This window comes from Fundulus heteroclitus, chromosome 3 (genome assembly GCF_011125445.2).
Source record: "Fundulus heteroclitus isolate FHET01 chromosome 3, MU-UCD_Fhet_4.1, whole genome shotgun sequence".
Classification (NCBI taxonomy): Eukaryota; Metazoa; Chordata; class Actinopteri; order Cyprinodontiformes; family Fundulidae; genus Fundulus; species Fundulus heteroclitus.
This window is the reverse complement of record NC_046363.1, coordinates 9,760,583-9,786,611: the sequence shown is the minus strand read 5'-3', so window position 1 is coordinate 9,786,611 and position 26,029 is coordinate 9,760,583. Positions and strand designations below refer to the sequence as shown.

At 42.2% G+C, this 26,029-nt stretch overlaps 1 protein-coding gene across 14 annotated transcripts in view; it reads right to left on the bottom strand.

The window, feature by feature from the left end:
- The window catches only part of LOC105933390 (plectin), a 146,149-nt gene that overhangs the window by 54,490 nt on the left and 65,630 nt on the right, over nucleotides 1-26,029 (bottom strand). For 7 of the 14 annotated variants that reach the window (XM_036129867.1, XM_036129861.1, XM_036129877.1 and 4 more), the window contains exon 1: nucleotides 15,061-18,818. The exons of 5 other annotated variants lie outside the window; for them this stretch is intronic. In XM_036129867.1, the coding sequence (XP_035985760.1) occupies nucleotides 15,061-18,355 (3,295 nt within the window). In that variant the 5' untranslated portion in view covers nucleotides 18,356-18,818. Of the gene's footprint in view, nucleotides 1-9,974; nucleotides 10,150-15,060; nucleotides 18,819-26,029 lie in introns of those variants that run through there. 2 more of the 14 variants (XM_036129906.1, XM_036129903.1) reach the window with 2 other exon arrangements.

Below are 26,029 nucleotides of genomic sequence, written 5' to 3'. Positions count from 1 at the left end.
CCCTTAGATACAATGTAAAATAGTCAGCGTACCACTTGTATAAAAGTGTAAATTTGCTGTCCTTTCAAAATAACTAAACATTCAGGCATTAAGGTCTAAACCACTGGCAACAAAAGAAAATACACTTCTATGTGAAAAGTCCAAATAGTGCCCAAAGGGCATATATTTGGTGTGGCCACCATTATTTTCCTGCACTGTCTAACTATCTTGGGCTTCATCACAGCTTCACTGGAATCCTCTTCTACTCCTCTATGGTGACACCATGCAGGTGGTGGATGTTAGAGGCCTGGTGGTGCTCCTCCACCTTACCCTTTGAAGATGCCCCGCACATGGTCTAGGGTTTTAGAGACATGCTTGGCTGGTCCATCATTGTTCCCCTCACTTTCTTTAGCAAGGAGGTGGTCGTCTTGTAGGTGTGTTGAGGGTTGTTATTAAGTTGGGACACTGCTCAGGGGCCAAGTTTCTGAAGGGAGGGGGTCATGCTCTGCTTCAGTATGCCACACTGCATGTTGGGATTCATGGTTCCCTTAATGACCTGCAGTGTGTAGACAAACTTGTCTTTGTGCTTCTCACCTGGTGGCCACAATCTGAACCAAAAAAGTTTATCTTGGTCTCATCACACCACAGGACACACCTCCAGTATTGTCTTCAGCAAACGGTGATGCACAGGACAGTCTGTCAGAAGAGGCTTCCTTCTGGGAAGACAGTAGACTAAAGTGATGTAGCTTGTGGCGTATGATCTGAGCAGTGACAGGTAGACCTTTCAACCACTGCAGCAATGCTGGCAGAACCTATACGTCTATTTTTAAAAGACAACTTCTGGATATGATGCTGAGCCATGCACTACTTTTGTGGACCATGGCGAGGATTGCTCTGAGTGGAACATGTTTTCTTTAACCGCTGTTTGGTCTTGGCCACCATGCTGCTGCTCATTTTAAGGGAGTTGGCGACCTTCTTTATGTAGAGAAACAATTCTTTTTCAGATCCTCAGGGAGGATTTTTGCCATGAGGCGTCATGTCTAGTGACGAGTATGATAGATCGTTCCATCCGTCCTCCGTAGTCAGAATTCTCGACCTCTGGGTCGGAAAATTTAACTTGGACGGTCCCTAAAGTCGGCAATACAAGTCGGAAAGTCGTAACATGATGGTACCCGACATCGGCATTCATGATGGTTGCTACTCGCAATGGCATTAAGTAAAACTTTGACTGTTTGTAGCAACTCTATTATTTATTCAACATTTAGTCAGTCGTACAGGTTCTACCTTTCAGTGTTAATCAGACGGGATGTTTCAGTTCTGTTTATTTGCACAAAATACTGCATGGTGCTGGGAAGGAAAAACGGTTCATTGGTCACAATTTGGACATTGAGGGGTGTACACACTTTTGTTCCCAGCGGTATGGACATCAGTGGCCATGTGTTGCTATACTGTAGTTCTAATCAGAGATAACAACAAAGGACATATTTCAAAGAAAACAAATGGGATATTTTTAGATTACAGATTTAGCTGTAAAATAAAGTGAATGCTCCGTATCCAGGCAACCTCGAGTCCAACTCTTGTGATACAACTAGTTCAATTAGACTTATTAAGTGTAAAGAAAATTTTAATTTAGGTTGAAGACAACAATATAGCCTGTAATGTTAGATAAGGACATTTCATTCTGCTAGAAATAGAAAGCTCTGTGTTAAAACAGACATACTGTTGTCCCACCTCTTCCTTTCTTCTTTGGGGTTTATGCAGTGTCAGCAGTTAAATGTTTTATAATATATAAATATATTTTTAAGATCTTTATGTTTGCCATTTAAGATCTATTTCAATTATGGGATAAAAACAACTAAATACCTGACTTTTTTAATACATCATGCTTAACTTACTTTGATAAGTAAAAAAAAAAAAAAAAAAAGTAAACCTATTTTGGTGGGGGTTTTTTTAGCTCTATATAGTTAGTTATATATCTCACTAGTTAACTTAGAAGACATTTTCCAAAGCTAGTATGACAGGTGTTCAACATCATTTGTGTATAGTCAAAGCCGGTGCCTTGCAAGACGTACAGAGAGTGATTGCTTTGCATCACCATCAGGAGGAAATGTTGTTGTGTACACAAAATGTTTAACACGTTCCATTATAAAATGAAACAACAGCTTTACGTAGTGCTGTGTTGCTCACTTCTTTAATGAATGAAACTTTTATAGAGAGATGGCACGTATCCTTTTACTTCCAACATCTATAGCACATGGCCCTTGAAATAAAGAATAGTTTTCACAAGAAAGTGTAAAAAGTACAAAAGTAATTGTAAAAGTAAGGCCAAGCTCAGACGGAGGGACTCTCAAACACCGTTAAGGTTTTTGAGCTCGAGACAGTCGTCGATGCCGCATCACCATGTTGAAAGCAGTACACATCAACAAAGAAGCCCCTCCCCAAGCAGACCACAGCCAAGCCTCGCCACTCACCTGAAAAGCTTATCCTAGTGAACAGGTGTCTGAGGCGATCTCCGTATAAGTTCATGTCATGCAGTAAGATCCCCAGCTCAACCGTCTCAAAGACGTCCATGATCCTGACATTCTAGCACACAGGGCCCCTCAGCAGCCTCTGTGTTTCAGACAGAAGGTGTCAGATGTGTAAACAGGAACTACGTTCCGCCAGGTAAAAGCCAGATTGTGTGCCCTGCCCCTTCATTATGGACAAAACGAAAGATAGCAGACTGGTAATTCAACATAATTTCCACTGTGTGACTATATTGTTTCAGCCATTGACTCACAAACTAGATGAAAGTCACAAGTAATCCATGTAGAGAATATAATTAAAGAAGTGTCAAATATTTCTCTAAAGTATTCTGCTCTGCCGCATATTTCAGACAAAGTTAAATAGCAGCCTTCATTTAACCTAGTCACATGGTTTTGTTTAGCAAGAACTGCTTTTATGAGTGTCCCGTTTTATCTTGAACAGCTCTTTATCATATCAGCGTGTCTTTTGCGCACCATTATAAGCCCATTTATGTGTGTGAGTGTGTCATTTCATTGTATAACAAATGACATTTAGAAAAAATCCTAGACAGCCTTACTCCATCTCTGTCTACCATCGTGTATAAGTATTTGTTTTACATTTTACAGTTTCCTCAGGGCTTTATAAGCTTTGATAGGAAAATCTAGAAGCTGAACACCTGCTCTGAAGCTGACCTTTGGCCTCTGGCTGGCAGTAGTCATTGGATGTTGAGATACAATAAAACTGTAGCCAGAGATAAGATCTGGAGTCACGGCCAAAGAAAAACGTGGATACCGGCACTTGAACTCAGAATGGTAAACTGTTGATGGGACAGTTTATGACAGGCACAGCTGAGGTATTCCAAAGTCAGATTTTAAAGAGAAACTGTGATACATGTGACGCACTCTCTTCTTACAGAACATTGCAGGCCCTCTGCCACACAGAAAGCTGATCTGTTGTGCTGCATGAAGACACAAATTACAAGCATTTTTAAAATACAAATGTCTAATTGATATATCTAATTATCTAAACAGCTTAATTACTGGGACTTTTTCAATACTTAATTTTTTGTTACTTGTTAACAAAACTGAATTTAACTGTGTTAGCAACACAAATCACTTTCTTAACACCGACAGCATCTTAATTGCATCAGACGGAACTGCAATATAGTTCCAAAAATCCGTCTAGTTCTCAGACAAGTTCATAACACTGGGTTTCAGGCTCCTAACTGGGCAGCACAGTAGATAAATTATCATACCAATACTAACATAGTTATTATCATGATTGCAATGGTGCCGCTAGGACACAAAATGTGGTAGGATATAATATGCCAAACGCAACACATTCATGCTCTCCATCCCAAAACTATATTTGGCCATTTGGAAAGATTTACAGATATAAAGTAATACAGAATTTATTGACCCGGTTCCCAAAGCTCAAGAGAGTTGTTGGGATTTCCTGGTGATGGAAATTAATGGAAACCCAACATCACGGCATCCAATGACAGTTTTATTTCCGCATGTTTTCCTAATATTGCTAAGCTGACATTTCTGAATGCTTTGAATATGCACATGCTAATATCTCTTAAAAATCAATGATTATTTTGTATTTTGCATTGTTTAATCTGCCAAAAAACTGTTGAAAGTTGTGGTTTAAAGAACTGTTTCACAACATTAAGACCTTTTTGTTCCCTAAGTGAGAAAGAATAAACTACAGATGAATGGAGGTGAACACAAAGGGAACGTATCCACTGTGAGTGTCAACTCCTGGCATTTGGACAGGACCCAGTGAAGCAAACAGCGAGGACCAGTCGGTGTATATCAACTCAAAGCAAAGGACCCAATGTGTTTCCATGGAGCTTGTCCAACCTAGAAATAAATCGGCTTAACATGAACATCCCCCTAAGGGGGCTCCAGGTGGCTGGCTTATTTACTATTCCCAACAGACATGAGAAGTGGACCTTTCCACGGTGCGGTCAGGGATGAATTCCCTGGTTATTGAGATCCAGTAATCTGTCCTGGAAATCAGACAGAGCACAGTAAGCGGCAGCTAGGTTGTTTATTTATTCACTCAACTGTACGAGGGTCCTGCTTTCATTTGGTTGCCGTTGGTGTTCAAAGGCAACTTCCAGTCGTTCTTGTCTTGTGCGCAAAACTTCAGTTTTGATTTCTGTTGGAGAGAGCTGAAGTGAAAACGTTCCCCAGCCCAAAGAGCCATCAGTTCAACCTGTTTCTCACTGATTCACCCTAGCATTAAAATTCTTCCGTGATTAGTTGCACAAAACCATTTGCAATCCTTTCAATATCTTTGTTCCAGAGCAAGCCTCTTTCTCTCTGATTTTTGCAATCAGTTATTATGATGTTGCAGCTGGCCAAACTCTGGAAGGAGGTAAACAGCTTACAGCATCGTGAGCCGCTGGGCCCCTGAGGTTAGGGATGAGGCGCTGGTTTAGACCGTTCAGGGGAACACGTTGAAACAAAAGGTCAAAGATCGGCAAAGGAACGCAGATGGAAGCACGTTGTGTGTCAGAGTATTTACAGGTTCACCCACTAAGGCACTACGTCATGACCTTTCAGTCGGACACCATTCCCACATTGTCAGAAAGGAATGTTTTGCTTCCCTGCCCTACCTCTGTTCGGACTGAGTAAAGCAGTCTACAGCATTTGTCTAGAAAATTATCGAGACAAGGAACTAGTAATGGTGCAGAGGGCAAAGCTGCCGCGATGCAGAATGGTGGCCAGAAAAAAGTGACAAGTCCAGACCCCCCCCCCCCCCAGAAATAAATAGCACAGACCATAAGTTACAGCAGCTGTAACTACGATAGTAAAACATGAGCAGAAGGGATATTAGGCTGAATGTCAGCGAGACTTTGAAGCATTTTTTTTTTTTTAAAGAAAATTAAAATGTTATGGGTGTATTAGGTAGGTTTTATTAATTATTGTTTTTAATCGATTTTCGTAAAGGAGAAAATAGGGTCTCTCCTCATAGAGTTTGTTTCTGGGTCACTGAAACTATTACATTTCAAAGCAACCATCTTCCTTTTAAAAGCCATCTCTGGTACCGTAAATATTAGCTCTTCTCTGTTAACTGGAAACAGAAACACCAATGAACCTGCTAACATAAAATCACCAGTAGATAACACCCCTTGTTGTAACTTTATGTTGTAACTGCGTAATCGACGTCCAATATTAAACATTTGGAAATAAATATATTTATAGGAACGCTGTGCACAAAACTTAGATTTGAGGATGCACTGATGATCGGTAGCTCACTTGAATAAACCCCGTTTTAGCCTGATCAGCCCTGAATTGTTGACCGGCTAAGAGGAAAGATAAATTATGATATTTTTCATGGTATACGTTGAATTGGTGAATACTAGCAGCCTATTGGAAACGTCAGAGTTAAGGTACGGCTATTGCTCTCTCAAGAAGAGTTAGCATGAACTTTAAAATAAACAATACAACATTCTAAATGACGGTAGTTGTTGTTCATAGAGACAAACTGGAATCGACAAAAATCTGAATTTCAAGGCTTCAGAAAAATTAAACATCCAAAATCTGACATAAAATTCTGATCATCGCATCTTTAATAATGTTTATTCAAGGAGGAAAAAAAGAATTTTCAGAATGAGAAAGAATCGTTTGCCAGCTCAAAGCTTGGCAGTGGCTGACAGATGAGATCTTATGAAAGAATGCGGTCTTACAGACACAGAGAGCTCTGATGTTCAGACTAAAGACTACACCTATCAAGCACACATGACTGAAGATCATTAATCACTTGCAACAGGAGCACAGCTGAAGGCCTTACAGTATTACAAAAGCTTCAAATGAAGACAAACAACATAGCAGAGGGACAGTCACACTTTAAACTGGTCACCCTGGACACGTTCTAAAACTTTTCATGGCAGCACATGACTAACGAACAGGGTGATGATGTCTCACATGAAACTGTCAGAAGTAATATGACTTCTGCAAACTGAACATAATACTGAATAAAGGTCAGAAAACATAGTTTTGCACATTTATTGCAAAAGAAAAGGTAAGACCTGAAGCATTTGTGACTGTCTGAACTGCATACAAATAAAGATTACAGTTATTAGATTTAGACTAGCTGCTAAAATCCCACCGCTTTGCTGTAAAGCATTTGTGATAATCTTGCTGTTTGCTTAACCGAGCTGAAGGGGTTCAGACTAAAATGCTGCTAAATAGAAGATCCTCCACCTGCTCCCATCATAATGTATCCGCAAATTAAAAAGTCATGGCAAAGTATTTTGGGTAATCCTCGGTGTGGGGAAGGATTTAGACGTCTTCATTTAGCTGTTCTGTTATGGACTGATGAGTTACTGTTACTAAGCTGTTACTAAAAGAAGTGCACTCAAAGTTAGCTGTTTCAGAATCAGTGTTTGAAGAAAAAAAGGTTTAAAAAGGAACCCGTATTTTCTTTGAGGGCATATAAGGTGTTAATTTAAGCTGCAAGAACAGAGCACTTGACTTCAGGTGCTGTTCACTTCAGTCCATCCCCGTTTTGTACGTTCGCAGTTTTGGTGGTTTTGTACCGAGAGCTGATTTCAGCAGATCCAACAAAACCTGAAAATATTACAGCAACAAAATCTAAATGCTTGCTTGAAAATATTGGCAACCTGTTAGAAACTTTAAAGGCGACAGTTTACATTCTCTGAGGTCACTCGTGTTTACACTGGGTGATGATAACTATGATAATTGCCAAGACGAGACACTAAAGACACGCTAAAGTGTCAACTCCAGATCAGGTTCTTTGTCACAAACTGGTACATTTCTGTTTATCAAAATTAAAGACCCTCAAAGCAGCAAATTAGAAAAAAGTTATTAACTAATCAGAAATAATTAGTTGCCTAAAATCAGTATCAGCATGTTGATGCTTCACAACAACTGGAGATCTGAAATCTTATTGGCACATCTTAAGTTACAACAATTGCTTTAATTTACTGTGTTTAAGGAAGTATTTTTAGACTTTGAAGAACTTATCATCTTGACCTGAACAAGTATTGTCAAAAACCTGATCAGCTGCAATTATTTATTTATTTATTTGACAGGGACAGTATAATTAAACATTCCAACCAAACAGGTGGCCGATGTCCAAGTACATAAGGCTTGTAGCCATGGGCTAATTTGCAGCCTTCGTCCCTGGTTAGGCTTTTAAAAAGGCGTAAGCATTAAGGGGGAGGAAGGTTAGTAAAGACACACAAATGCATAAAAAACAAGAGAAGTTAAAACAAACAATACAGTACAAGCCAGTTTAATGTTCACACTTTTGAGTGTCTTTGAGCCATTACTTTTTTTGGACATTTTTTCTGTATATTGTTCAGATAACAAAATCACACTAAGCTAACTTTACAGCATTGCATTTAACACTCCACCATCAGCTGTATTACCTTCACCTTTGTATTTGTTTCAAGCACCAAAGTCCACTTAATGCCCCAAAATCACCACGATGGGGGAATGCCTCTTGAAAGGCTTTTTCAGGAAAGACGAGGCGAGTTCAGGCTGTTGCAACAGGTGGGTCTTTACTGGGGGGGTGCACAGAGACCTCATAGGCATAGCAGGGATATTCCTCATTCCTGGCATTTTTTCCCACCCTGAGGTGTTTACTGAGAAATGTGCTTCTCCTTAACGTTTTTTATTTTTTTTTCTAGTAACATTGCACTGAACAGAAAGCTTGAAGCCAAAATGTGTTCGATTTGAGATCAAAGGGAAGGCTTAGTTCATAAATGGATGTGATCTGAATTCCTACTCAAAATAAGAATAAAAAAACTGAAACAGAAAACTATGGATCAATCAAATTTTCAAAAATGGCTTGAAGCCAATTTAATTTAATCATCTGAAGCGTGTGGGAAAAGGCTGCAATGCTCAGTGCTATATAGGTGCAGGAATAATGATTGTCTTGTATAGACATGTCTGGAGAAAGAAAATGCAGCAGGGATCCAAAAGATGAAAATAACAACATTATAGAGACATCTAAACTGTGTTAAATAAAGTATTTGCTAATAACAAAGCCAATCAACAGAGTATACGATTTTTTTGTGGTTTATTGACTGAAAAAAAAACGTACACATTTTTGTTCTTATACAAAACAAATCTGAGGGACAATTGGCATAAATTTCCAGAGAACGTAATTGTTTCTCCCTTAATGGGTTCTACTTGGTCTTTGGGTCAAATACTAAAAATTAAAACTTTATTTCCTAATCATCAAACGCATACAAACTAAGAATTCCCACTACTATCCAACCACAACAGTGATGACCAAAAGAAATTTGCTGCAGCTTTTAAATTCAGTAAAAATGCGAAAAAGATTAGGGATATTGGCGGCAACGGATAAGCGGTGATAACCTTGACATTCCTTCATTATCGGTTCAATCTAAGACTACTACCTCTGTCAAAGAACCTGCAGCACAGTCCCTCTCTTTCATAAAGTAAACTACTTAGAAGAAAATAAAAAAAGTTCAATCAGCAGGTGGGACCTGAAATAAAACCAGACATCTCCATGGGCCAAAATCAGCCAATGGGATGAGTCTCTAGAAAAAAAATAAACGATAAAAACAGCTTCAATTCAGAAATGAAAAAAAAAATGTAATGTCAATCCCTTGCTGTGGCACAAAAACAACCATCAAACTAAAATAAAAAAGTCTCCTTTCTTGGATGAATGCTCCAGATTATTGAATGTAATAAAAGTTAATCACCCCGCCTAAAGATGAAAGCAAAATATGCTTAAATGACTGATCCAGAGTCCTGATAAAGCAAGCGGTTATCTTTGCTTAAATTCCGGCATAAAAAACACCCACATATAGTGATTGCCCTTATTATGAGACATGCATACATCTGTGACTCATTATACTGTGCTGCATTCTTGGCTAGTAGGTAACTTCTGGAGAAGTTCATCAGAGTTAATAAAGCAATCACAGGTGGAACATTCTCACAGTTGTTCCTGTGTCACATCTCAAGTGAAAAGGCTTAAAGGTGGCGGTTAAATAAGTCAACAATCTGGGAGACGGACAATGAACAGGTGTTGCATTTTGTTGACACAGAAAAGTAAAAAAGAAAAAAAGAAAAAGGTTAAAAAAAGGTGAACTAATAAATGGGTTCCACAGCAGATGCAGTCAGTGGTCAGAACTTAAAACTTTCTGAAACTTTTTCTTGAATACAGACTGACTCGAGATGAGGGGGGGAAATTTTTTTTAAATGTGCTAAATAATGTGGGATGGACATTTCTATTTTGTATCCAGCGTCGTATCTGCACATACTAACAAAATACACAGAATCTCATTAACTGAAGACTCTGGTGATTAAATGAGAATGTGTTTGCTTCTGTCCCGTTGGTGCCAGTATGTGTGCCGTCTCAGTTCACAACAAGCGTTCGCACTGTGTGCCTGCCAAGAACACGCCGACAGCCAGCGGCCAAGCAGACGAATTAAGCTAAACACCCACAGACACAATCCAAACCACACGCCGATTACCTACCAGGTATGATCTTCATCAAAGAGACGGAACAGAGGAGGAGGATAGAGGTGAAGAAAAAAGAAAGGGGCAGCTGGATGGAGGGGAGCGAAGAGCACCGCCGAGGTTCCTGTTTGTTTGCTCTCTGCTGCCTTGCTTCCCCCTTGTCTCAGATTTTGACAGGCTGTGCCTGCTGCTCGGATCCGTCAGCCTGCTCTACCATGGCCGTGGGAGGAGGGAAGGGACCACCAGCCTTAGTGAGGGGGCAGCAGGCAGGGGTGTGGGGGGTCAGGGGGAGGGTGGGCAGCTGAAGGGAAGGAGGACTGGAGCTGGTAGGGGGCTATAAATATCCAGTAGAGCCTGATGATTGCACAGTGTCGCAGTTAGAAACTGATGGAAGCACTCTGGCGGGACACTCTGCAACAAGCAGGACCCCCCCCCCCCCCCCCCACCCCCTGTTGGCTTTAAGCTCGTCTCTTTGAAGATGTTGGTCGGAGGTCAGCTCTCTGATACCAAGTGTTAGATCTCAGCCAGCTATCACAGGTCAAATGACAGCTTTTTTAACGACCATGTGAACATTAAACGCAGCGGTCATCTGATAATATTATTAGCGGGATTAAAGAAGACTCCGTTTCTTGACAGAAAGCGTATCTGACGATATTTGACCATTTTCCTTGTGTAGTGTATTGTTTTACTGTTTACTTCTAGAGAAAAGTTATTCTTTTTAATTAAAAGTGACGATTGGCTCAAACAGGGTATGTTCGGTGACAACATGAGGGAAAGTTCTGGCATCACCTCGGAGAACCCACAAATAGCAGCGGCAGCCGTAAATATGAAAAGTGGGCGCAAACACCGATGGGCTTTAACTTCATGAGACCAGCCTCTCAAGGGTTCAGGGGCACACTCCATGAACCCATGGCTGGGGCACTCAGAGCAAATCACCTGCTGCTGAGATTACGCTAATGCTCCGCATTCTCTAAATATAGAGGACACTGATGTACATAATGCTCTGTCAATTGTGGTGCTGACTATTTGCTATATTCGCGTGTGACGCTATATGGAGACTGGGGACCGGCCCCTCCGTCACCCAAACAAAGCCACTAAAGATAGCCGTCCTACGGTGAAATGAAAAGCATCTATACCACAGGAAGCGGTTTGAAGAGGATGGCATGGTATTCCTCCACCGGCATCTGAACATAACGTCTACAAATCCACTGGCTTCTCAAACGCAAACATTTGTGATTGTTTATGCAGTTGAGCGGTATTCTAAGAGTGCATGAAGGCGATGGCATCTCCTGACTGAACTCAAAGTTTCATTTATGTTGAAACATGGCTCTAGTGAAGGCACAAAGTGAAATACCAAACATCTAAACTCGTGGGGAAATTTCCCCCTAAGCTAATATATGTGAAGGTATAAGAGCATGTCATCATTTAACTCTATAACTTACACATATATTCAGATCTTTTGCACTTTTTTTTACATTTTATTTATATATAACTTCAATGTATTTTGATTGAATTAAGCATGTTAGACAGTGGCAAAGTAGCTCACCATTGAGCCTGTCTGCTTGGGTTCAGTGGTCATGTCTGGGTGGAGCTCTGCCAAACCATTTCAATATTCAAATGATGGACCAGGCAGTGCTCTGTGACATGTTCTCTAACACAGACCTGCTTTAACCTTTTTCTAATATTCCTGAAGTTCTGAAGCCTCCATGGGGCAGCTGTTATTATACTGAAATTACAGAACCCCTATGTGAACTTCATTGACTAATTGATTAATTGAATTTTGAAGATAATTAATTTCACTGCAGTATATTTATTGATATCAGACAAAGAGGGTGAAAACAAATGCATGCCGCACTTTTGAGATTTTTGCTTGTAAAAAACATTTAAATAATATAACTTATTTTCCCGCAGCATGTTGTCAGTATATCCTATAAAAATCCCAACAAAATACACTGCTTGTGGCTGTAGTGCAACAAAAATGTGGGGGGAAAAAAAACAAAATCAAGGTGTGTGAATAGTTTTGCAATACTCTGTAAAGCAACAATTTAGCTTTCTCACCAATCTGGAATGGTGTTAGTCACCCTCTTCTATAGGGCCCACCATGTATCCTGGGAAATGACTAATCGCATAGCTATCTAGGCCAAACCCTTGATATGTTCCACATGTTATCGATCACTCCGTTTCCGGGCCAGGGGGCTGGCCTATAGTAGGTTAACCGTTACGCTGCTACAACTGATTTGAGGGAAAAAAGCGACAAAATAAGTTATGTTTTCATGTTTTACTCCTTGTTTTTAACCTGGCTGCACATTGCCTTTTCATTGTCTAAGGGTCTGCTCGCTGTGCTCATGTCAGTTTATGAAATGAGGAGCGCAATGTTCTTCTACGCCAGATAAAATATTAGGAGCGATTTCACAGAGTCAGCAGTAAAAGATACAGCGGGTCACTTAAGGTCACTTGGTTTGTTTGGGCAAAACACTGATGCTGGCCCGTGGCCGAAGCAGCGACAGGAGAATTCAGGCCAATAAATCCCAACAAAGTCTTCTTTTTGAATGAAGTCTCGTTTTTGAATGACACAATGAAAGAGTTTGCATGCCGTCCTAGAGTTTTAAGGGTTTTTGCTGAAAAAAGGTCAGGCTCCCAGCTCCAGCGTTTGAGAACGGCCAGTGTGAGTCACGCCATAAAAATGGCCTGCCACCATAATGAAAGGCACAGAGCTGCAAGCACACTGTAGCTGTTCATTTCAATCACATAATGTACGCGGTGGGCAGAATCTCAGAGACAACAACACGGAGGACTTCAGTGGCATGTCTGGGATGTTATTTAGTTTAATTGCCTCTGGTGCTATGTGTGGGTGAAACTCAAAACCGTTCCCCAACTATGACAAGTCGGTCCAAAACTGTAAACTTTCTACTTGATCACATACTGCAGCTTGAATTGTGCAGAATGCTCGAAACGGCCACACACACAATATGAAAGGTTTCCCTGGAAATGAAGCCAAAGCCTGTTTCAAGTGTTTCCTTTTAACAAATTCCTTTGCATCACAAGTCGCACGTATTTAAATAGCTCTCACCTTCCTGGTGTTCACAACACAGACACAAAAGAACAGAAAAGGAAAGCATAACAGTGCAAAAGCAAACATGCCTAACGACCAAAAAACTGGCCAGGGGTGTAAATTGGGTAGGTCATTTAATTAGGTTACCTTCCCAGAACACGACACCAGGAGGACAACAGCTGCAAATGCAGTTTCAAGGGAAACTAAGGCTGCACCTAAAGTATGGTGCATTGCTAAAACCTTAGTGAGTTATGGTGCAGCATTAAAGCCTCATGAAAACATTCAAAGTAGACAAACTAAGGTTTGTTGGTTAAGGTTGTCCTAAAAAAAAAAAAAAAAAAAACTCCCCTGACTGCTGTCAGAGCATTCGGTCAGTGTGGGGCCTGCAGATCGTGCACGGACAGCAGATGTCAGCAGTGCACTGCTGTGTTCATATCTGAAGCCATCACAGACAAACCTCTGAAGTCAGAGGTGAAATCAACTGTTTTGTAACAATTTGCAGGGCCCACCTCAGGCGTTTTTTTCTTTTAAGTTGCTGAAACGCAATCGCGTGTTTTACGACGTACTTTATCTCGGCGTGTGAGAGAGTTATCGAGTTTCTTTTTTTCCCCCTCTCGCTGCAAAAGGAACTTTATCTCCTGGTGAGTAACAGATCAAATCAAGAAGCCAAGCAGCTAATTGAAACCAGATCTGCCATCACGTGTGGATCCAAAGAAACACACCCATGGAGCTGCGACCGACCTTTTCCAGCTTCCTTACCCGTTGGCTGTTGCTTACACCCACGACAAACAACGCCCTAGCAACTCCTCCCTTTATATCATCTCAGAGCTAGGGAAAAACTACAGGAAAATGACAGAAAAACGACACATTCTTGCCTTTCTAACCGCTGTAAAATAATAAATCTTAGCATCAGATAAAATAGCCTTCATAACTTGCTTCATAACAACTGAAGTTTCACTTCAGCAAAGCCAATGACAGCACAGTGTGGCACTTGATTGGGGACTTTTTGTGACTTTCGTTTCCGAAGCACAGGGAGAGAGCATACGGCAGTGTTATCACATTACCTACAGGACTGTAGGGGCCCCTGCCTTATTATTAAAAGTGACATGCAAGTGCTGCGGTTATCGCTAACACGGGACAGACTGAATAAAGAAGGAAAACAACCACGGAATGCATGCTAGAGCCAAGAACACGGTATTACTGGTGCAAAGCTCCCAGAAGTGCCACACCTTCCTCCCAGCTCAGTTGGGCTTTAACTCATGCACAACCCTGTCTGCGGAGAACTGGTGAGGCTGAATCGCAGAGCACAGCCCCACCTAGTTGGACCGATGACACTTCTGTCTGATTCCTTTGGCAAATGCTCCCAGGAGTCTCCCGAGATTACACATCTTGAGAGTAAACATGCCCTAACAGATATTTGTCAGAGAGAGAGAGAGAGAGAGACAGAGTTCCCACCCATAATCTGTAATTGTTTTAGCAATGAAAAACTAACTGGTTACACAGGAACATGTTACCAACAGAATTAATTTGTACTCAATGCAGTTAAAAGTGTTATATTGAATGTGTTGCCTTCACGTCAGTGCAATCGAAGCTTTAAAAGCCGTTGTCAGAACTGACAGTTGCGACATGATAACAACCGCGGTGCAGCTAATGCCTGATCGGCTTCAGCACACGTGATTAAATCACAGCCACATGTCAATGAGCCTTTGGCACCAGCACACTGAAGCAATCCCTGAAAGGAGAGCGTCTCCCCGTCCGAGATAAGTCTGCATGATGTGAAACTCCAAGAGAGACAGCGTTCGAATCATCCCCAGTGACACTTTGAAATCAAAAAAGTCCAAAGTTTCCTGACAAAAGTTGTTTTTCATACAGTAAGGCAAAAGCTTTTTTTGGGAGCAGCAACAGAGCTGTCATAAAACACCTTGCCTAAGACCTCCCACACTACAAAGAAAGGTGGGAACGTAGGTGCAACAAGAGAAAAAAAATCACCATGTGTGCAGACGGATTAGGACAGGGCAGGAAGTAGGTCAATTGACATGCATTCAAACAAACCTTCAAAGAAGTTGGGCCACGTCTTCACCTCCGGCTCCCCCAGTGAGTGGTCCCAGTCGGGCTCGGGAGAAGCTCCTTGCACTTTGACCGCTGCGGCGCCGGACAAGAGAGCGCGCTCTAGGGCAATTTCCTCCAGAACATCCAGGTCCAGCTCTTCCTCCTCCTGCTCAGTCTTCACAGGTGGGGGAGCCAGCTGCTCCCCGGTCGCCTCAGGGCTAACGATCTGCTTGACTTCCACTATCTCCTCCACCACCACTATTTTCTTCCTCATGGTGGCCTCGTCTGTGTCCGCTCTGTCCGACTCACTGATGTCCCCCAGGTGAGGCTGGTCAGGCTGGGCTGCGGGTGTGGCGGCGGCGGCGGAGGGTGTGTCCTCTACTGAGTCCCTCTCCTCGTCTTCTTCGTGCTCTGAGGCCTCAGAGACAGAGAGCCCTTCCTGTGTGCTGCACTCTGCTGCCTGCCTGGCTGAATGTTGTGCAACCCTGGGAGGCTCCTCTTGCCTGGAGAGAGGGCTGGCCCGCGCTTCAGCTGACGCTAAATCTTCGGGTGCGAGTGCTTCCCTCGCACTGGAAGATGTTTTTGCTTTCGGAACCTCCCGCCTGGTTTTTTCTGCGGAGGGCTGCTTTGGCTCCACCTCCCCTTTGTCTGATGGGGCCTCAGAGAGCACAGCTGCTGCCTGCCCAACTTCCTCGCTGCACATTCTTTCAAGAGTCATCTTTGAAGGAACGTCAGTTTCTGTCATTTCAGAGGCCACGGCGGGGCTCCCCTTGCCTGCAGCCTGGGACAGTGTTGTTATGTCAGCGGATGGCAAGGTTTCCCCTTCAGTCACAGGGGCAGATTTAGTGTTTACGGTTTCCACTTCTGGGGACAGCTTGGCCTGCTTTTTCCCTTTTCCCTTTTTCTTTCCCTTCGCAGGCCTGTCAGTGACTTTCTCTGAACCCAGTGGAGATGTTGCCTCGGCAGGGATTTGCTGAGAGCCTGGCTGGCCTGCTGGTGTTTTTTCCTCAACTTTAGCGCTTTCTTGCATGAGCTCAACTTGACTCATTCTCTGCACAGTCACCGTTTCCACAGAAGAAACAGTTATTCCCTTAGACATCGCTGGGTCCACTTCAGGGGCCGCAGCCTTTAATTTGGGACACGTGTGTTCCTGAGCGACGGCAGTGACACTGGTTTCCTGAGGTGGCTCTTTTACTTGCACGTCCGCAGAGACAGCTTTAGGTGTTTCTTCTGATATAATTTCAGTTTTTGTAAATGCCTCTTTTGGCTGAGCATCAGGTTTTTTAGGATCCCTGTCAGCTTTGGCCTCAGCTCTGGTCTTCCCTTCTGTCTTTACGGAGGTAGACACAGTCACAGACTCGCGGGTAATTATTGTTTTTTGTTGGAAGGTATTTTCTGCCATCACTACACGGGAGATGTTTTCTGGCATTTTCTCCTCTGCCTTTAATGGAAGGTGATCCTCTTTAATAGGGCTCTTGGAAATCTCACCTGGAGACTTCTTTTTCTTTTTCTTGGATTTAGAGGTTCCTCCACCCACTTGCTTTCCATTTTCACCATCCTCTGCTGCAGCCGCATTTGGAGCGGACAGAGACGGATGGATATCTTGCACTAGCTTATGGTCCTGACCTAGAACTTTAGGGACCTCTTCTGGTGACACGCTTTCATCCTTCTTGACGTGAGGAATCTCCATTGTACCAGTTTTGTCCTGTTTAGCGATCGCCTCGGTAACCTTGACATTCTTTTTGATTGGTTGTGGATCTTCCTGTTTTGTTTGGGGAGCTGAGGCAGCAGCAACATCAGGATAAGTGTTAACTTCAAGTAATGAGGATGCTGTAGAGGATGCTGTTACTCGTGCCAATTTACGAGGGATGTCAACCGCCTCAGGCTTTGCTGTGGCATCTGGTGAGGTGACTTCTGCTCGTACTGGCTTTTGTGTCATTGCGATGTTGGAGATGCCATCTGCAGCATCAGTGGTCCATGATGGGCTGCTGGTCTGGTCACCATCGGGTTTGATGGTCTTCTGGTTTACTTTGAGAGTTTTCTCCTTGTTATTGCCATCTATTTTAGCTTTCACTGGGGTTTGGGTCCTTTTTCCAGCTGCTTTAACTGATTCATCAATGACTTCTTCTTTATTATGCTTTGTTTCATTAGCATCAACCGGTTTAGCCTTACTAAGGCTTGCAGAGCCAGAATACACTTTGGATGTTTCCTGAGCACATTCCATTGCGATAACTGGTTTGACCATCCGCATTTCATTTTCTGTAGTCGTGACACTGACTTCAGCAGGTTTCGTTTTTTCTACTTTGACTTCCCCACTCTGAAGCATTGTTTCAGCTGGATTGATCACTTCAGGCAATTTCACAGAGGATTTTTCGTTAGCCAACTCAGGTTTTTCTGTACTTAAGATTTTGACATCCGTTTTAGCAGCAACGGAGCTTACTGCCACCTTTGAAGCCATTGCACCTGCAGCCGCACCAGCAGCAGCCACAGATAATGGTAGGGCCACTGAGGAGGCGATCAGAGCCGTCTGGGAGATATCTGGCTTCAAAGCTGCCGTTTGAGGAGGAGCAGAACTGGAGTTTCTCTTCTGATCATCTAACATTCTCCTCTCCTGTGACACTACCTGCTTTTCATTTATTACATTAGGCCCCGGATGAGTTGATCTTTTCGTATTTTCCACCTGCTTCACTGATTCGCTGTTGAAGCTGGCTCCTCTCCTGTAGAGAGGCTGATGCTGGTCCCTAGTCTCCCGTGACGGCTTTGGCCTCCCTGGTTCTTCAGTTAGTGGACGGCCCCTGAACCTAGGGGTCCTATCAGTGTAAGTCCCTCGTTCTCCTGGTTCAGTCATTCTATGGCGGTAGCCGTGGCGTTCAGCTAACGCTTCTTGGGTCTCTGCTTCATCCCTGCGACCCGGCTTGGGGACGTAGGATGTAGGGCCTTGTACAGACTGGACCCGTTCGGCACGGTGGGCAATGGCCAGAGTAGCAGTTGGTTTCCTAACCCTCTGCAGAGAGGCGGGAATAATCTCAGCAGGCAAGCGGAGGTAGTCGCGCAGGTAAACAATGCCATCATTGGTCAGGTACCAGTAGAAATGTCTCCAAGCAAATGTTTCCCGTACATAACCTCGTGATTTAAGAGAGCCCATAGCACGAATTACTTGGAGATTGGTCACGTCACGTACTTCAGGGTGCTTGATCTGAGGCCTTTTGTCCTTCTTGGCCACCATAACGCCATCACGAAACAGGATTTCGTAGATGGCTTTTAGTTCATGAACAGGCATCAGCATCCCAGCCACCATTGTGCTTTCAGTCAGATATCTTTTTTTATAGTAGAATATAATAACAAAAAAAAATAAAACAGCGATATCAGAGCTTCTCAAGTCTTGTCGTTGTAAAAAAATCCAGAGGAAAAACCAGTTGTCACGTGCTTCTCAATTCTATTCAAGATAAGTTGAAAAATCAAAGCATTAATTGTCTTACTGTCTCGTCCTCGTGGTCTAGCAGATCCTTTAGCTCTTATGAAGAAAAGAAAAATCCCTCCTTTCAAAAGTCAAAGTGTGCCGTCCCCTCTACACTTAGAATGGCCGGGCATGGACGGTCTCTGTTCTGCCGAGATGGCAATGACAGAATGGAAGAAAGGCAGCACGCGTGTGAGCGAGGGAGGGAGTGAGGCGCACTTCGCAGTCTGACTCCACCTACCTTCTTATTCTTAGAAGAAAAAAAAAAACTGGCATGGAAAGAAATCCTCACCAACACAAACAAAACAAAACAAAAACGGAGAAACGAAAGAAAAAGGCTGTCTCCGATAAACCAGATACGGTTCAGGCGAACGAGCGCAGCAACACATCTAAAAAGTGTGCACAAGCACATGCTCTGCTGCTCCGACTTTCCCAGCGATACCCACCCACAGAGGAAAACACGCCCCCGAGTCAAACACACACATGCACACCTAAACACTCACTGCAACCGTCTGAACACACACCTTCTGCTGTGTCATACGGCCTGTCCAGTAAACGTGTTACAGGGAGAGTAGTACGCAGAAACTGAGACGAGAAGCTGTTCCCCTCCTGTGGCGACTGGCTGAACATACACCAGCGAGTTGAAGGTGTCCAGTTTTACACATTTCCGCATCAGGTATCACTAAAAGGCTTTCACACACACACAAGGTGTGGCTTTGTAAATGAAACGGATGATGACACATGTATTTATGAATGCTCTTTGGTCACCCTTAAAAGAGCAGAAACTCCATAAGGACGAGGCGAGTAAGGATTTTAACTCCGTGGTAGTCTGATATGCTCTGGGATAACAGAGGGATAACACCAGTTTAATTCTATTTATACATATGTCTCTAATGAGGGTCGCCAGGCCCCCATAAGAAGAAACACGTAATATGTCCGAATGCAGAACATTAAACTGATGCAACAGCCTGTAAAGCAACCTAAAGTTATGCTGCCGCTTTAAACCACTAAATTTAGAGCTTCTAATTGTGAACCAACAATCTGTCTTTTTTTCAAAACTAAATAAAGATATGTGCATTATAGCATTGCCTTTTCTGTTCTGCCTCGGAGCAGATATCAGATTTCCATGCCGAGATCGCATTTCTCCTCTGTGCATCTGTCACCTGCCCGTCTGCTGTCTGTGACAGCAAACGTTTCCCGTCCCAGCCAGAAAAACTGGAAGGAAAGCCGACAACTGTTGGCCGGAGAAGAGCGGCCCGTGTTTCGGCGGATCCCGCAGAGAGGACAGGGATTTACTGCGGAGCTGTGTAAGCAGACAGGACTGGAGACCGACACAGTGATCTAGTTGTAAAATTATAGTGGCGGTGAATGAGAGGCAAAGAAATAATGCAGCTCCCCTGCTGGTGTTCGCAACCCCACCATTACACATCCAAACACTGTTTTGCTTTTACTTGCCATGGCAACAGTCAAATGGTCTGAGAGAAACTCTTATTCTCTTTCCAATTTACAGCAGGGAACCAACAGATAGCTGAAGACACTTTTAATAGCCATAAGTTAGTTCCTCCTAAAACCTTTCTTGACAGAAGTGAGTCTAACCAATATGTTTCTAAGTCAGTCCAAAAAAAAAAAGAAAAGAAAATCCTCCTTATTGCGATTATGTTTCCTGACAAACTTCGAGTCAGACTCAGACGATGCTCCAGGCTACATCCAAAGACAAACCACCCACAGCAGATTTGATTTGCCTTTTCATAATGCATGTAAAGGCAGCACTTAAAAAGAATAGGAGGAGTGGTTAAAGACAGGAATTCTCTGGTGTATTCATTGTAAAAGAAAGGCATTTCACATTGCGAAACAGTCATTTTAGACTTGCAGGAGATGGCCTGATTGAGATGAGGCTGGTTTTGGAATTCGGCTATACGGGCATTTTTAAGATTTCATATCTGAGCATTGGAGAGCAGTAGAGTCACATTAGGTTGGTTGTGAATCATCTCACTGCACAGCCTTCTGGTATGCTGTATGCAACTGGTTAATGTCTACCTAGCTGTTAATGCAACACTAGAGAATATGTGGACTTTAAAACTTAGATGTTTTATTGATAAGGTGGACTTCATTATATCAGTCATAAACCCTGGAGTTCCCAGGGGCTAATATTTCCAGTTTCGTTTGTAGAGATTTCAGTATTAAACGAAATAAATAAATTGTATAGACGGATGGATATTTATAGGAAGATAATTTTAGCGTTTTGTGTCAGAAAACAGAACAGGAATATAATTCATAACCTGTTTGTGTTCGCCTCTGTTATTATGTTGCCCATTGATCTTCTGTTTTCCTCACGGCTTGAGGGCTGGATGGAGCAGGTCAGTGTGACCTGCTGGCCTGGGAATTTAAGGCTAAAACCCACTAGATCCACCATCAGGGAGTGGCACGTTCTGCACAATATTTCTTGCCGCTAAATTGCCAATGACCTTCAGGCTATGGCCGCTTCTTTGCTAGTTTAGAAAAGGAAACATATGTCACAAAGTTTTTAAAACTCTGGATTGGATGTCCGACACTCATTTTATGCATGACGCTGTTCCTTTACACATCTCCTGGGCGGATTTTTGAAGGCTAAAAGTTGGAGTCGCTGGCCCCACTCTCGATTCATAAACAACCTGAGGCAGTTTAGTGGGGATCTTGTCTTTGCAGATTTATGACACGACTGTTTTGTCACACAAACTAAAGGGTTGATCTCATAACCCTTATTACAACCATCTATGGATTACACCAGGTTTTAGTTCTGCTTGTTTATAAACTGAAGGATTGCTTAGTTACTGGACCCTGTCCAGGTAAACATCATACTTTTACTATGCAGTATAAAACAGGTATTGCAGCACCAATCCAAAAGTGAAAGAAAGAGATTGACTGAAATAGATAAAAGGACACTGCTTTATCTGAGCAACTTCCTAGTTAGGAGTCTGCCTCTGCTGTGTTGGACCTCCCCATTTCCCAGAATAGAATTGTCACCACCAGCTAATGGTGGTTCAAAGCTGGCGAACTGCCCAATGTAAAGGCCCACTGCTTGTGGTGTTTAAGGGTGCTACATGTGCACCCTCCCTCCTGATATCAGATCCAAGCCATTGCAGCCTCATCCAGATAAGGCAAAGGTCAGCTGGTAACTTTTACCAACTGAGAACTGAAAGACCTCTTCATTTATCTTCTTCACGTAATACAGTTTAACCAAATGACAAAACCTCAGATTGTTTTATCCGTGTCTAAATGCTAAATGTATGGATATGTCCAACAAGAACGAGGAAGCAACCTTCAGGACATAGAGCTGTGTTCTTAGGAATTTTAATGAATCCCGACAACGTGTTGTACTCACGTTCAAGATTTTTTCAAACCGTGGCATTAAAAGATGACAACTTGGCCGTTTTGTTCCCTAAATTGGTCCTGGAAATGTACTGTTTTTAGTCTTATCATCATCACCTGTCGATTCCTAAGTCTTTGTAAGTTGATTTAAATAATTGGTGTAAAATGATATGACAATTTGGAATATATAACATTAGCTTAAAAATCCCTTTGTCAAAACATGAACAGATGTCTAAAATCTTGACTTGCACATCTATTGCAATGATAAATACTTATGCCATGCGCAAGTGCTCACTTTGCAATCAGACGAAAAGCCTTTGCTAATTTAAGGAGCTTGTGCTAAGATTGGGAACAGTGAGACATGTGCCCTCACTGTTGGGACAGGTGTGGCTCTTGACAGAACTCATGCAGGAATCGGCTAAATTTGGAGATCGTTCTAAGGAGTTTTATTTATGTACTTTATTTTTTTTATAGTAAACTCATGTAAACTGATAGAGGAACTGACTGTTCATCAAATATTTCTTTAATAGGGGCCTAAAAAGTCAATTAAAGATTACTTAGAAGCATGTCTATTAGGCAACAATCTAAAAGTGTACTCCCAAATAAAAACAAACCAGCAGTAGTCACATTTTTTTTGTGTGACATTTTAAGTTATTACTTGTGTTTAAATAGTTTTAGATATGACAATGAGAAAGGCTGAGTGCAGTTCTGCAGTGGCTGTTCCTGCCACCTAAAACAGTGTGTTTGTTTGGCACCATGATCTGAAACGCAGACCTTCTGTTTACAAGGGAGATAAGGATAACCCGTGTATCAGCATACCATCTATGTATGGTAGATAATACATATTGTGGTATTGACAAAATTAATGCTGAGGATTAAGCGAGCTGATCAACAATCAAGAATTTGTATTGTCATCAAGCAGCTTTAATGACACTTTTGATGAAACAAATCAAAAAACATCCATGAAAAAACAAAGAATGGGCATTCCTAGAGAGGACCCTGAGTAATACAAAAACACAATATGAAACAAAGCTGCATTGAAGGCTAAACTGAGGAGAAAAACTCATCAGATGATGAAGCAAACTAAGGGAAAATGTACAAGGAGACGATGTTGGGCAGTAGAGCTGTTGACCAAACACAGCTAAAACTCTAAAACACAAAGGCGTTTGACGCTCGTCAAAAACTGCTTCCATTTATATCCAAAATAGCAAACTACTCTGACAATGTCTGGCTACCACCCATGGGCTGTCTGATGTGCTGTTCTATTGTCAAATGTCACCACTTCTGAAAAAACAACAACAAAAAAAACAATACTTGGCTGTAATGCAGTATTTTCTACCCCATGTGCGAAGTCTTCTCTCACTTCAAGGCACCATGTCCTATATGTGATCAGATGATTTGGCATCTCCTGCCTCACTCAGCTTGTGCAGGTCTGGCTCATAAAATCAGTTAAGATATAATTTAGTGTTTTAGTGTGACAACGTTTGACCTAACTATTGTAGGAGTATCACAAGCTCCACATTAAGCCTTAATCGGAAACTCAAAACAACCTTCACCCATGATCTGCATAGGTCAGCGTGAACATGACGCCGAGAGGCAACTTAAATGAGGAGAGATGTCAGCCTTTGAAATACAAGTAGAGTAAAGCATCGGCCTCCACTAGTGACTGAGCCCTGGCCAGCTTTGGGTTAACTGCATTGATCTAGCTGGTTAGCTTAAACACTCGCAGTATCTCTCTCTCCCTCTCTCTCTCTCTCTCTCTCTCTCTCTCTGACTGTCGGTTGGCAAGCAAAGTCTGCACAGTCACAAAGCGTTTGGGCAGCACATGGTTGGCAGAAGACACGATTGCCTCGAGCATAAATTTTGGCTCCAGAGATGTTTATGTTCTACGAGCAGGCGGAAGAATCGTGACCACGAGAGAAAAATAAACTTCTGCAAATGCAAATTGTAAATCGTTAGAAGTGGGGTTAACCGTGGTATGGCTCCAAAACAAAGCAGCACTGTCAGAGAGGAGGCGGTGGGAGAGGAGGTGTCTTTGGCATTTCTCACTCTGTTGGAAAAAAATAAATAACCAACTCTTGGACGGCTGAGACGAAAACAGGGAGCAAAGTATGTTTGGAGCAGGAGGAAGCTTTGTTCTGCTGCTGAACATTGTGAAATCAATCAAGCCGCTCAATGAGCTGTTCTGGCGGTTTTGCCGAGCTAAGCTTTTCTAGTCTTGTGGATAGATTTAGTTACTTGAATGTTTTCGAAGCAACTTGAGTGTGAGACAACTGTTTCACCCCCAAAGTAAAGTCTGTGTAGCTGATTCTATTGAAAAGAGCATAATCCTCTATTTAGCGCACTTGCCTCTATAGGCTCCATTAGTCACTTCATAATGGACTTATTTGGGCCGAATCCTTTCGCATGTGAACGGGTGTGATGCACTGCATGCTCTCGTTTACCGAACTACTTTGTTGAACCTCTGCCTTAATCTATGCATTAGCAAGAGAAGACAGGCTAACTTCAATATTTATAACTTACTTACCGCAGAAGACATTATGCCTCTAAACAAGACCTGTGCAGTCGCAGCGGCGAATGCTTTTCCTCTTCTGCCATGCATGTGCAGAATATTGGTGTCATTTCAATTTGCTGCCATAGGGGGCAAACTTCCGCAAAAACTCTGGAACTTGTGCTATGCTCCTTTAAGGGGAAAAAGCGATCTAAACCAACCTAGTTCTATGTGAGAATAAAAATGCCAGCCACACCCAGGGCCTAGTTACCTCCAGGCCTGTAGAATACAGAACTCCTTTAAACAGAACCAATCTGACAACAAAGTGGGTTGAAAAAAAATCAAACAGCAACACGTTATGCCTCAAGCAGAGAATCTCAAGAACGAATGATAAATAGTTAGAATACCCCATGTTAATGTTATTGTAATATGTTTTGGGGAAGTGCTTTTCCCACAACTGAAAAAATAAATAAAATAAAAATCAGAAACCCTTTGTTAAAACAGCAACTCAATCAGATTACCATTGTCAATATGCTGCCCTATTTCATGAGCTAAAGATTCTTACTATTGCTAACCTTAACATTTTTGAAATTTGTAATTTTGCTTGCAAGATTAATGAAAATCAAGGGAACGCATCGACCCATTTCATCACTCATTTCAAGTCAAATCTGCTGATTCATTCTTTTTCAACTCATCAAAGATCAGCTCTCCATCTTCCTAAATATCAGTCCAACCAGCAGAGGTCTCAGTCCGACACAGGGGAGCTATACTTTAGATTGATTTTTCTAACTCAGCAAAAGGCCGGCTTTCTGTAAAGTGGTTCAAAAGGCATCTACAACTGTACTTAATTGAAGAGTCATGATTGTAACTTTTGTTATTGTTTATATATTCTGTTCAATTCTCATTCACATGTTTGAATCTGGTGTTTTTATATGCATATGTACAGTCAACACTTTAATTTTGAACTGATGATTATTCTTGTATTATATTGTTTCGATCTTTAAGCTCAGTGTTTTTTTCTGTTTTGTTTTGTTGCTGTTGTTTTTTTTTGCCTCTTCTTTCACTGTTATTCTTATACTTTTTTCCCCTTTGAAATTAATTATCTGTATTTTAACTGTGCAAATAGACAAAACTAAGTTAAATGACTCACTGACACCTATCAGTCGAGAAAGGGATAATTCTGGAGCCATTGACAACAATGAATCTTTAGATTACAGATACCCAGAAACTAGCAAAACATGGACCAGGAATGAACAGCTAAAGAGTACTGGCTCCAATATTGGCTCAACAAATCATCCAGGAAGGGAAAAAAGACCTCAGAATGAAACATCTTAAGTACTGCAGGCCTTTGTTTCCACAGTTAATGGTCAGTGTTCATAATTCAACAATTTAAAATGCTTTGGCATAAACAGAACCATGGAATAATTTGATGAAACCATGACTTCCAGTCACCAGCAGAGAATCCTGAAGGAGGATGAGATGCTATCCGTCCAGGACCTTAAGCTCAAGCACGCTTGTGTCATGCGGCAGGACATCGTTCAAAGGACACCAGCGACTCTGAATGGCTAAAAATAGGGAAGCTTTTGACTGGGCTACTCAAAGTCTGGACTTAAATGCTTAAATGCTCTGTCATGACCTTAAAGGTAGATCCGATGGCCGGAAGTCCTCCACTGCGG